This window comes from Chiloscyllium punctatum, chromosome 38, assembly GCF_047496795.1.
Source record: "Chiloscyllium punctatum isolate Juve2018m chromosome 38, sChiPun1.3, whole genome shotgun sequence".
Classification (NCBI taxonomy): Eukaryota; Metazoa; Chordata; class Chondrichthyes; order Orectolobiformes; family Hemiscylliidae; genus Chiloscyllium; species Chiloscyllium punctatum.
In genome coordinates this window covers 12,288,160-12,301,423 of record NC_092776.1, presented here as the reverse complement: position 1 = coordinate 12,301,423, position 13,264 = coordinate 12,288,160, and the positions used below count along the sequence as shown (strand labels likewise).

General features: G+C 44.6%; 1 protein-coding gene across 3 annotated transcripts in view; it reads left to right on the top strand.

The window, feature by feature from the left end:
* The window catches only part of ankrd2 (ankyrin repeat domain 2 (stretch responsive muscle)), a 34,042-nt gene that overhangs the window by 11,064 nt on the left and 9,714 nt on the right, over window positions 1-13,264 (top strand). For all 3 annotated transcript variants that reach the window (XM_072558052.1, XM_072558051.1, XM_072558050.1), the window contains exons 4-6: window positions 5,116-5,223; window positions 8,286-8,384; window positions 9,623-9,721. In XM_072558052.1, coding sequence (XP_072414153.1) covers window positions 5,116-5,223; window positions 8,286-8,384; window positions 9,623-9,721 — 306 coding nt within the window. The remainder of the gene's footprint in view (window positions 1-5,115; window positions 5,224-8,285; window positions 8,385-9,622; window positions 9,722-13,264) is intronic.

Below are 13,264 nucleotides of genomic sequence, written 5' to 3'. Positions count from 1 at the left end.
AAAACCATCAATACCAAGAGATGGCTTCATTTTTAACCCTCCAAAACCCCGGTTAGTCGTCTAAACACACACATACACTATTCTAACTATAAACATGTAAACATGCACAACCACATGCAAATTCAGGCCACGGCACACCCACTACTGAACACCTCCGTATCTCATTCGAGTCTCAATATCGCATCAGCAATCACATTTTCGCGACCTGCCACATCCCAATTGTCAAATTGAATGGCTACAACAACAAGCTCCATCTAAACAGTCTGGCATTTTTGCCCTTAAGTTTTCCCACAAATGTCAATGGGTTGTGATCGGTGTTAATGATTGTCTCAATGCTGTGCTGTAATATAAACACCAAGCTTAAAGTCTCTTTCTCCACCGTTGAATATTTCTGTTGATGAACATTCAACTTTCTGGAAAGGTACCCGATGGGTCTTTCTATTCCCTTGTCATCCTCCTGCAGGAGCATCGCACTGACACCCACATCACTGGCATCGATAGCCACCTCGAAAGATTTCATGTAGTCTGGGTAGCTAATACTGGGGCAGTGGTTAACACAGATTTTAGGCTGTCAAATGCCTTTTGACAGTCTACTGTCCACTGAAACTTCTTGCCCTTTTTTAACAATTCGGTGAGTGGAGCAGCCACACTGCTAAAGTTCCGCACAAACTTTCAGTAAAATCCACTCAATTTCAGGAACCATAGAGCTGCTTTTATCATCGACAGTGTGGGAAATTACTTTCATTTTCACATCTCGTGCGGCCATTTGTCCATGTCCAATAACATGGCCCTGGAAGGTGACTTGGGCTTTGGCAAATTCACTTTTAGCCAGGTTTACCACTAAGTTGGCCTTCCAAAGTTGATCAAAAAGTCAGATAAATGCTATAAATGTTCCTTCCATGCGTGACTAAAAATCACCAGGTCATCAATATACACTGCACAGTTGGCTAATCTGGCAATGACCTCATTAGTCAATCTCTGAAATGTGGCCAGAACATTTTTCATACCAAATGGCATGACTTTGAACTGATACAGTCCATTTGGAAATAAGAAAGTCAGTAGCCTCTGAACAAGTCCAACTTAGAAATGTAAGTTGCTTGTCCCACTTTTTCGACACAGTCCTCCAACCATGGAATGGGGTATGCATCAGTCTTTGTAACGGTGTTGACTTTGTGATAGTCCACACCTATCCGTTGGGTACCATCTGGCTTTGGCACCATGACTATGGGTGAGATCCAGTCACTGTAACTCACTTCGATTATGCCATCTTGGAGCATGCGCTCTATCTCCTTCTGACCCTGTGCCAACTTTAGAGGGTTAAGCCTATAAGGACATTGCTTAATCGGAACACCATCTCCTATATCTACATCATGTTCCTAGTTTATTTCCGCATATCTCCCCATGTGATAGTAAAAACTCTTTCAGGTCATTTTGATTTTCTTGTGGAAGGTAACTCAATAATTTATCCCAATTTTTGACAACTTCCTCATTGTTCAATTTGATTTGAGGAATGTCCAATTCAGAATGCTCTGAATTTGGTTCTTCCTTCTGTGCTGTAATCGTTTACACCTTCTTCTCTTCCTTTCCTTCCCTATCAAACTACCTTTTAAACACATTCACATGACATACTCTGTGAGATTTCTTCCTGTTTGGAGTCCTTATCAAGTAGTTCACCTCACTCAATTTCCTCTTGATTTGATAAGGTCCACTAAAACTTGCTTTTAAAAGCTCACCTGTCACTGCAAGTAACAGTAATACCTTATCCCCAGTTGCAAAATTGCGAATTTGTGATTTCTTATCCACTTCCTGTTTCATTGTCTACTGTGATACTTTTAAATGCTGTCTAACCAACTCTCCAGCTCTATTTAATCATTCTGTAATATTTGACACATAGTCCAAATGGGTGGTCTCTGAATTCTGACTTATTAATTTCTCCTTAATCAATTTTAATGCTCCTCTTACTTCATGCCCAAAATTTAATTCAAACGGACTGAATTTGGTCAATTCATTCAATGCACCTCTGATCGCAAAAAGTACAAATGGAACTCCCTTATCCCAATCATCTGGATAATCCTGACCATAAGCCCTCAACATGGTCTTTAGTGTTTGATGCCATCTCTCTAGCGCTCCCTGCAATTCCGGATGGTACGCAGTAGATTTGAATTGCTTTATTCCCAAGTTATCCATGACCTCCTTGAATAGTTTGGATGTGAAGTTTGATCCTTGATCTGACTGGATCTCTATTGGCAGTCCGTATCTAGTGAAAGAATTTAAGTAATTCTTCGATAACCCTTTTAGCTGTGATGTTGCATAATGGGATTGCCTCGGGAAATCTCGTCAACACATCCATTATTGTTAATAAATACTTATTCCCACTTTTTGTTTGAGGTAGGGGACCTATGCAATCAATCAAGACTCTTGTTAATGGTTCCTCAAATGCTGGAATAGGTATTAAAGGTGCAGGTTTTATTACTGCCTGTGGCTTTCTGACTAGTTGACATGTATGGCGTGTCTGGCAAACTTCAACTACATCATGATGAGGTCCAGCCCAGTAAAAATGTCTTTGTATTTTAGCCTGTGTTTTCCTCGCCCTTAAATGACCTTCAAGTAGTAGCTCATGTGCCACTCACTGTACCTCCTTTCCAAACCCTACTGGCAAAAATAATTTGATGAATCCCTGCCCATTTCTCATCTGCTTGAATGTGTGATGGTCTCCATTTCCTCATTAAGATATCAACTGTTAAATAATAACACACAGGGATGCATTCACTCTCCTGTTCTATAAATGCCCTTTGATATAACTGTTTTAAGTTCTCATCTTTCTGCTGTAATTCCATCAGCTTAGCAGAGCTAAAGATACTTGCAAGTTTACCTATTTGCTCTTTCTATGTTCTACTTATCTGATCAAAGAAAGTTTTGGATAACACAATGTCATCTTCTTTATTTGTGCCTTACAATCCCTCCTGCATCAACTTGTGCCTCTGTGATGTTGTGATCACACAGTCAGGGAAAGTTCCTGGATAAACATTCTCCAGGTCTTCAGTTGCCTATGTCTCCACTGGCTTTTCAACTAGAGTAGGCAGCACTCCTACCGGTGAATCAGCGATATCATTTGCAAGGACAAACTGTGTTCCTGGAGCTGAGAGTTTGTCCTACCACAAATTCTCCACTCTTCTCTGGACACTCTGGCCTCACTTTACATAATTGAGCACTTTTTGTCTCACCATGAATTCCTGTTACCAGCACCTTTTCGGCAATAGTCCCTCAGGAGTACATATCTCCTTATCCCTCAGCATTACAGACTGAGAGGATCCTGTGTCCCTTAATATTGTAACCTCTTTACCTATTACTCCTGGCCTATGTGAATAAACTTTACCCTGACATGTATATTTCTTTAGCAGATCTGTCACTTCTTCCTTATTCTACCTTTGATCATCTTGTACAGTCTGAGACAGTTGTCTAACTTCCCTTGTGCTTTTTGCTCCTAGTCCAACAAAACTTCCAAGCTTCTCTGGTTTTCCTACATCTGGCTTTCTCCGAGCCTACTAACACTGTGATTTCATGTGACCCACTTTATACACTGAAAACACCAGAGCTTTTTGACATCTTTGTCCCCCTCAAGGGTTTCTTCTTTACCCTGTGGTAAATTCTCCTTATGACCTTCACTGAGATCTACCTTTCCCTTTCCACATGAGGATTTCTCTTTGCCTCCAATTTCTATCCCTTATGGACTGAAATTGATTCTGGAAGCCAAACCATGTTTTAAGGACCAGCTCATAATCATCAGCCCCTTCAGCTGCTAACCTTGCTGTTTTAACTCTCTGCTGTTCCACATGGGTTCACACTACTTCCTCAATGAGCCTACCCTCAGCCTTTATCTCCAGCCTTTTAAGCTGACTTTCCTTTTTAAGTGTCAGTTTTTGAAGTTCAAACGCTCTGTTTTTCCCTCTCTTCTACTGCTCTCTCTTTTTCTCTCTGTTCTGTTGCTCTGTTTTTCCCCTCTCTTCTGCTGCTCTCTCTTTTTCTCTCTGTTCTGCTGCTCTCTCTCTTTCCCTCTCTTCTGCTTTTAATCGTAACTCAAACTGTTTCATTTCTGCTGCCCTTTCCTTATCTCTTGCCCCTAACTCAAGCTGCTTCAGTTGCAATTGAATCCTTGCCATTGCTATAGATTCTGATGGTTTCTCAAACAAGTTTAAATACTGAGCTACTGCTGTAATTATCTCTCCTTTCATCACAAAAGCAGGCAGTTCCAATTCTAGCTTCTCTGCTAATTCTTACAGTTTGGTCTTATTCACTTTTTGCAAAACTTATAAAGTGACTGAGTCAATCCATAAGACCAAAAGGAGGAGGGCCATCTGTCCCTCAAGCCTGCCTCACTATCCAACAAGATCATGGCTGGGTGAGTTGTTAGGTGAATTGGCCATGCTGAATTGCCCATTGTGTTCAGGGGATATGTAGGTTAGGTGCATTAGTCAGGGATAAATGTAGAGTACTAGGGTAGGGGAATGGATCCACGCGGGTTACTCTTCCGAGGGTCGGTGAGGCCTCGTTGGGCCGAAGGGCCTGTTTTCACACTGCAAGGATTCTATGTTCTATGATCTGCCTCAAACCTCAACCCCTCTTTTGGGTGGCATGGTATCTCGGTGGTTAGCACTGCTGCCTCTCAGCGCCAGGGACCCTGGTTCGATTCCACCCTCAGGGTGACTGTGTGGCATTTGCATATTCTCCCCGTGTCTGTGTAGGTTTCCTCTGGTTTCCTCCCACAGTCGAAAGAAGCGTGAGTCAGGTGAATTGATCAAGTTCAATTGTACCATAGTGTCGAAGGATGTACAGGCTAGGTGGGATAGTGATGGGGAATGTAGGGTTACGGGGCGGGGGTGGGTCTGAGTGGGACGATCTTCTGTGGGTCAGTGTGGACTTGGTGGGCCGAATGGTCTGTTCCCGCACTGCAGGGATTCTATGAATTAAATCGTTTGGTGCATTACTTTCTGCCTGTGTAGCGTGTACGGAGAGTCCCAGCAATGTGACTGTCGTCTGGAGAAGGGTGGTGGGATTCTGTTTGAGAAGGATTCTGATTGCTAGACCCAAGCTTTGAGAATGATTCTGTGTTTTCAGACTGGTCCAGTTGAGGTGCCAGTGTTTTTGAGTGCTGCGGTGCAAGGAAAGATTAAGATCATCGAGAAGTACCTGACAGATGGAGGCTGCCCTGACGCCTGTGATGAGGTCAGTGCAAAATTGCATCTCCTCAGTCTGTTTCCCCGACTGATTTGTCCTGTGTCTTGTTTTGGATCTCATTCTAACAGGTCCACCTATTCCTGGCCTCAGCTCAGAATCATTCCAGCAGGCTCTCATTATATCTGTGCAATGTTCAACTCATGAATGTCAGCTGATTAATCACAACGATAATTGCTTGCATTCATGTAGCACCTACAATGCGATTGAGCATCTCAATCACAGTTGCATTAACAAGCTAAATACCACACAGTGCATTCATGGGATGTCACTGGCAGGTATTGCCAATCCCAAGTTGTCCTTGAGAAGGGATTGGTGAGCTGCCTTCTTGAACTATAGCAGTCCATTTGTTGTTGGTAGACCCACCTTGGTGAGGGAATTCCAGGATGTTAACCCAGTGACAGTGAAGGAATGGTGATATATTTCCAAGACAAGATAGCGAATGGTTTGGTCGGGATCTTGCAGGTGATGGTGTTCCCATATATCTGCTGCCCTTATCCTTCTAGATGGGAGTGGTCATGGGTTTAGAAGGTAGTCTAAGGTGCCTTTCTGAATTTCCGCATCTTGTAGACAGCACACACTGCTGCTACTGAGTGTCAGTGGTGGAGGGAGTGGATGCTTGTGGATGTAGTGCCAACCAAGTGCGGGCTGCTTTGTCCTGGATGGTGTCAAACTCCTTGAGTCTTGTTGGTGCCGCACCCATCCAGGCAAGTGCCATGTTAGGACAGATGCTAAACTTCATTGTGGAAGTTGGTTTAAGGAAGCATTTTTGTTCTTGTTCATAAGATGTGAGTGTCACTGACTGTGACAGCACTTATTGGCCATTCCTAAGTGCTCAATGAGCAGTTAAGAGACAGCCACATTGTTGTGGGTCTGGGTAAGGCCTGCAGATTTCCTTCTGAAAGGACACTGCTGAATTGAATGGCTTAATTTTTACAACAATTGACGGTGGTTATACACTCGCCATCTGTATTCCCTTTAAGCTACATGGTCACCCGGACATGTTGGTTGCTGTGACGACGGATTGACTTCCAGTTCTCGAAGCTGCTATCATGCACAGACGTCAGAGGTGAACATGAGGAAAATTTCGCAGAACATAGGTCACCACTAAGCTAGCTTTGATTTTTATAGATCTCAGATGTCACCATCCACCAATCAAACTTCTTGTCCCCAGGACATTTGCCTGTGGGTTTGGAATGACCAGTCTGGTGATATAACCACGGCATCACTATTTCCCCAAGGAATAGGGAGAGAAATAGGGGGCCAGGGAGGCATGGGTAGGGTTAGGGTCCAAGCAGCTGAAGGCATGGCAGCCAATGTTGGGGCAATGAGAATGGCCAATATGCGAGAGGCTGGAATTGGAGGGGCACTGGGACTTTGGAAAGTCGTGGGGCTGGTGGAGATTATGAAGAAGGGTGAGGCCATTTAAGGGCATAAGCGCGTTTGGTCGCAATGCCCTTCTTTGCTGACACAACAACCTGCATTTACCTAGCACCTGATAGCGTAGAAAACCATCACAAGGCACCTCACAGAGACGTGAGTGAAAAAAATGATGGAGCTTACAATGTTCACAGCTGTTGAATTGGTTTTGAAGTGTGCAGCAGTCACAGCTGCGATACAGAAATTCCAGTAAGCTCCCATGAGCAGCCGTGTGAAAAAGAGCAAATAATCTGTTCTTTTTTGTGACATTTGTTGAGGAATTGACTGCCCTGCTCCTCATTGACGTGGTGTTGTTGAGGCAACTGGGTAGAGTGTGGTGGGGACAGTGGTATCTGATTCAACAGGAAATTGAAGTAAGTTCGCATCGAAAAAAAATGAACTTGGGAAAGCTGTCGCATTTGTCAAAAATACCCACATTCCCCACAAATCACCTTCAGATTACATCCATCCAAAGACCACGTGTGGTTGCAGTCTTTCTTTGCGTGTTGTAGAGTCATAGAGTTGTAGAGATGTACAGCATGGAAACAGACCCTTCGGTCCAACCCGTCCGTGCCAACCAGATATCCCAACCCAATCTAGTCCCACCTGCCAGCATCCAGCCCATATCCCTCCAAACCCTTCCTATTCACATACCCATCCAGGTGCCTTTTAAATGCTGTAATTGTACCAGCCTCCACCACTTCCCTCTGGCAGCTCATTCCATACATGCACCACTCTCTGCATGAAAATGTTACCCCATAGGTCTCTTTTATATCTTTCCCCTCTCACCCTAAACCTTTGCCCTCTAGTTCTGAACTCCCCCACCCCAGGGAAGAGATTTTATCTATTTATCCTATCCATGTCCCTCATCATTTTATAAACGTCCATAAGGTCACCCCTCAGCCTCTGATGCTCCAGGAAAAATAGCCCCAGCCTATTCAGCCTCTCCCTATAGCTCAAATCCTCCAACCCTGGCAACATCCTTGTAAATCTTTACTGAACCCTTTCAAGTTTCACAACATCCTTCCGATAGAAAGGAGACCAGAATTGCACACAATATACCAAAAGTGGCCTAACCAATGTCCTGTACAGCCACAACATGACCTCCCAACTCCCATACTCAATGCTTTGACCAATAAAGGAAAGCATTCCAAATGCCTCCTTCACTATCCTATCTACTGCGACTCCACTTTCAAGGAGCTATGAACCTGTACTCCAAGGTCTCTTTGTTCAGCAACACTCCCTAGAACCTTACCATTAAGTGTATAAGTCCTGCTAAGATTTGCTTTCCCAAAATGCAGCACCTCGCACATATATGAACTAAAATCCATCTGCCACTTCTCAGCCCATTGGCCCATCTGGACTCACAGAATCTCTGAATTGGCCATGCACTAATTTTTTGTAGAAGTAATCACTGCTTAGGGACAACTCGAGATTCAACCTTATTGCAGTCTGGTCTGTATTGCCCACACTCAAAGTATAAATGGGCATGAATCATCCCTCAAACTAGCTTTGCAATTTGTTACACTCGATTGTGGTCCAAATGCGGATCTCTATAGCACAACAAATGACTTGTACCCAGTCTCCAGCATCTTGGCCTGACTGTGGGTTCTTTCATGTATTTGTCTCCATAGTTTAAGCGGACTGCCCTGCACAGAGCTTCTCTAGAAGGTCACACCGATATTGTAACCAAACTTCTTGAAGTGGGAGCGACTGTGGACTTCAAGGATAGGGTGAGCGTTTCCTTCCATTTTGCCGTGAGGGACATGGTCACACGACACCAGGTTATAGTCCAATAGCATCCGAAATGTTAGCGCTCCGCAGATGTTGCCAGATCTACTGAGCAATTTTGGCAGTCAGATCAATCCTTGCAAAGGAGGAATTGACAGAGGTAATAGAGAAAGTGTAAGGTGAGTGGGATTAATTCAGTAGTTCTCTTAAAGAGCAAGAATTAACTACAATGGAGCGAATGGCCTCTTCAATGCTATAGATTGCCTTGATTAACGCGTGTTTATAGACAGATGTATCAGGACACGGATTCAGTCACGGGTCAACCATTCAGAATAAAGTACAATTCTTTGAGAGTACAATTTTAAAAATTCACTAATGGGATGCGGGTATCACTGGCTTGGACAATATTTATTGCCCATCCTGTGTTGTCCTTCCGAAGGTGGTGGTGAGCTGTCTTCTTGAATCGCTGCAGTCCATGTGCTGTCAGTAGACCCACCATATCCTTAAGGACGGTATTTCAGGATTTTGACCCAGCGACACTGAAGGAACAGCAATAAGTGTCAGGCTGGTGAGTGGCTTGGGGTGGAACCTGCAGGTGGTGGTGTTCCCATGTATCTGCTATCCTTATCCTTCTAGATGGAAGTGGTTGTGGGTTTGAAAGGTGCTGTCTGAGGATCTTTGGTGAATTTCTGCAGTGCATCTTGTAGACAGTACACACTGCTAGTACTGAGCATTAGTTGTGGGGGTAGTGGATGTTTGTTGATGTGGTGCCAATCAAATGTGGGCTGCTTTATCCTGATAAGGGTCAGGGATTAAGACTGAGATGAGGAGGAATTACTTCTCTCAGAGGGTTGTGAGTCTTTGGAACTCTTTGCCGCAGAGAGCTGTGTATATTTTAAGGCTGTGATAGATAGATTCTTGTTCAATAGGGGAATCAAGGGTCCCGGGGAAAATTCAGGAAAGTGGATATGAGGAAAGTTTGATCAACCGTGATCCTATTGAATGTCAGAGAAGGCTCACGGGGCCGAATAGCCGACATTTGTTCCTTTTCTTATGGTTTTATGGATTCTGATAGGATAGGTGTCACATTTTAATGCACTAATCTTCCTCTTCGAGCTCAAGTGTTTGTTTCAGCACTGAGCTGTGATTTCACCTATTTCAAATACGTTGGCCTTTTGAGATCCAGTAAGCTGAAACTCTTGCAGCATTGCTTTATCCCCGACTCGTCCTCTCCTTTCAGCTTGACTGCACTGCTGTTCACTGGGCCTGCCGAGGAGGGAGACTGGAGGTGCTTAAGATCCTCCTGGGAAAAGGAGCTACTGTGAATGTTACTGACAAGGTAAGAGTCCCCAGGGTGCTTCACTGACTGCAAGGGCAAAGGAAGACGGCTGTGGGAGTCAGGAGCAAGGACAGGGTTTGTTATTCAGCCCTTGAACTGAGTGGTTTGCTAGGCCATTGCAGAGAGTAGGTACACTAGGTCTGTAGTAACATGTAAGCCAGTCCAGGTAAGGATATCAGGTATCTCTTCCGAAATTACTTGCAAACCAGATAGATTTTGATAAAAATTGAGAATGGTTAACCATTAGGTCAATTGTTTGATCATTGAATTCAAACTTCACCATCTGCCCATGGTAAGGTTTAAACCCATGGCCCCCAGAACATTCAGCTGGAGTTCGGGATTACTATAGCACGTTGTAAAGGGTGCACAGTGGCTCAGTGGTTAGCACTGCTGCTCCACAATGCCCGAGACTTGGGTTCGATTCCAGCCTCAGGCGACTGTCTGTGTGGAGTTTGCATGTTTTCCCCGTGTCTATGTGGGTTTCCTCCCACAATCCAAAGATGTGTGGGTTGGACGTGCAAAAGGCAAGGTTACAGGGATGGGGTGGGATGACGTTTGGAGGGCTGGTGTGGACTTGATGGGCTGAATGGCCTAATTCCACACCATAGGGATCAAATGATACTGCATTGACGTTATCACTGCACTAGCAACACTTCCCCCACCTAGCCAGGTGAGAATGGCAGGTCTCCTTTAACCAGTGGGTTGTTGTGATCTGGACGGAGTTGCATGAAAGGGTAGTGGAAGCAGATTCAATAATGTGTTATAACCTGATGCAGAGGGGAGATTGACTCCTCTCTTTTCAACCACACTTGTATCATTCACAACAAATTTATTTAATTTGTATTTTAGTAAACGGCTTTCACATTTCAACTCAAACTTAGTAAATAGGCTTACAAACAGGCAGCCAATTACAATGTTTTCTTGAGTGAAATATATTTTAAAACTACTACCCTGGGAGAAAAACTACCATCAGATACACACACACACGTACAATCACACACACACACACACGCGCGCGTACAATCACACACACACACACACACACACACACACACACACACACACACACGTACAATCACACACACACACACACGCGTACAATCACACACACACACACACACACACACACACACACAAACTCAGGTAATAGGCTTAAAAAGGGGGAATGGTGTCTATATGGACAGGAAATTAAAGGTGATGGCAGTTTGAAATCCTTAGTAAACTTGATTAGTGATCATGAAACCTGACATTGAACTGTTGCCCTGTTCCCTTGGGAGCGGTGAAACTTTTGATTTCTCTGTGAATGGTGACATTTGCAAATTGCTTTGACACTACCATTAGCTTCTGAGACTGAGAGAAGAAAGAAAGAGCTTTCAGTCTCCTCGCTATTATCAGTCCATGTTACTCTCTCTTTGCTCAGAGGCTACTGTTAATATACTGTTCCTGTGTGGATTTTGGTGCCTGTTCCATTTTCCCCCTAAAGCTGATCCATTTTCCACGGAACATCACTGCCATCCTTTGGGGTTAAAAATCACACAACACCAGGTTATAGTCCAACAGGTTTAATCGGAAGCACACTAGCTTTCGGAGTGACGCTCCTTCATCAGGTGGTAGTGGAGGGCTCAATCCTAACACACAGAATTTATAGCAAAAATTTACAGTGTGATGTAACTGAAATTATACATTGGAAAATTGATTGTCTGTTAAGCCTTTCATCTGTTAGAATACCATGATAGTTTCACTTCTTTCATGTGTAAATCACAAAACCTTTTTTTAAAAAGTTGCATTCTCAGGTTAGCTGTTAACAATGGTGATAGCTAGACAATATGTTGAAGGTGTTAGCCCCCTGTGTTCTCTGCCTATGCCATGATGTTTAGATTGATTCTAATCTAAAAAGTGAGATAACAGAGTTTTACATGAATTCATGCAATTTTTGAGCTCAGAGTTCTACATGAATGCATGCAGTTTTTGAGCAAAGTACAATGTAACTCTGCAAGTACAAATTCACCCCACAAAATATATGTGCATGTGGGTCTTTGTTTTTGTGTGTCTGTCTGAGTTGGGGGTTGTGAGTGTGAGAAAGCGTATGTTTGTGTGTGTAGTGAGTGCAGAGTGTCTTAAGTCTGTGAGTGGGTGCATGTGTGAGTGTGGGAGTGTGTGTGTCTGTAAGGGTATGTGTGGATGTCTGTGTGCATGTCTGTGTATATGTGTGTCCGTGTGTATGTGGGTATAGGAGTGCCTGTGTGAGAGTGTGTGTGTGTAGGAATATCTGTGTGTGTGTGTAGTGCAATGGTGGTCACCTGTAGTGTGACATGAGCCCAAGGTCCCAGTTAAGGCCCTCCCTATGGGGACCGAACTTAGCTGTCAGCCTCTGCTCGGCCACTTTTCACTGCTGCCTGTCCTGAAGTCCACCTTGGAGGATGGTCACCCGAAGGTCCGAGGTCGAATGTCCTGGACCACTGAAGTGTTCCCCAACTGGGAGGGAACCCTCCTGTCTGTTGATTGTTGTGCTGTGCCCATTCATCCGTTGTCGTAGCCTTTGCTTGGTTTCCCCAATGTACCATGCCTCAGGGCATCCTTGCCTGCAGTGTATACGATAGACAACTTTGGCTGAATCACATGAGTACCTGCCATGTACAAGGTGGGAGGTGTCCCCAAGTACCTATGTCCACACTCTGACACGTCTTGCAGCGCCTACCGTGACAGGGTTGTATGGAGTTGTCCTGAGAGCCGGGCAGCTTGCTCAGGATAACTCCATACAACCCTGTCACGGTAGGCGCTGCAAGACGTGTCAGAGTGTGGACATAGATACCACCATTACGCATGGGCCACCTCCCACCTTGTACATGGCAGGTACTCATGTGACTCAGCCAAAGTTGTCTATCGTATACACTGCAGGTAAGGATGCCCGGAGGCATGGTACATTGGGGAAACCAAGCAAAGGCTATGACAACGGATGATTGGGCACAACACAACAATCAACAGACAGGAGGGTTCCCTCCCAGTTGGGGAACACTTCAGTGGTCCAGGATATTCGACCTCGGACCTTCGGGTGACCATCCTCCAAGGTGGACTTCGGGACAGGCAGCAGCGAAAAGTGGCCGAGCAGAGGCTGATAGCTAAGTTCGGTCCCCATAGGGAGGGCCTCAACTGGGACCTTGGGTTCATGTCACACTACAGGGGACCACCATTGCACTACACACACACACAGATACTCCTACACACACACACTCTCACACACACAGGCACTCCTATACACATACACACAAACACACATATACACGATGCGCACACAGACACCCACACACACCCTTACAGACACACACACTCCCACACTCACACATGCACCCCCTCACAGATTTAAGACACTCTGCACTCACTACACACACACACATATACTTTCTCACACTCACAATCCCCAATCCAGACAGACACACACACACACATACAGACAGACAAAGACACACATGCACACATATATTTTGTGGGGTGAATTTGTACTTTCAGGGTTACATTGTACTTAGCTCAAAAACTGCATGAATT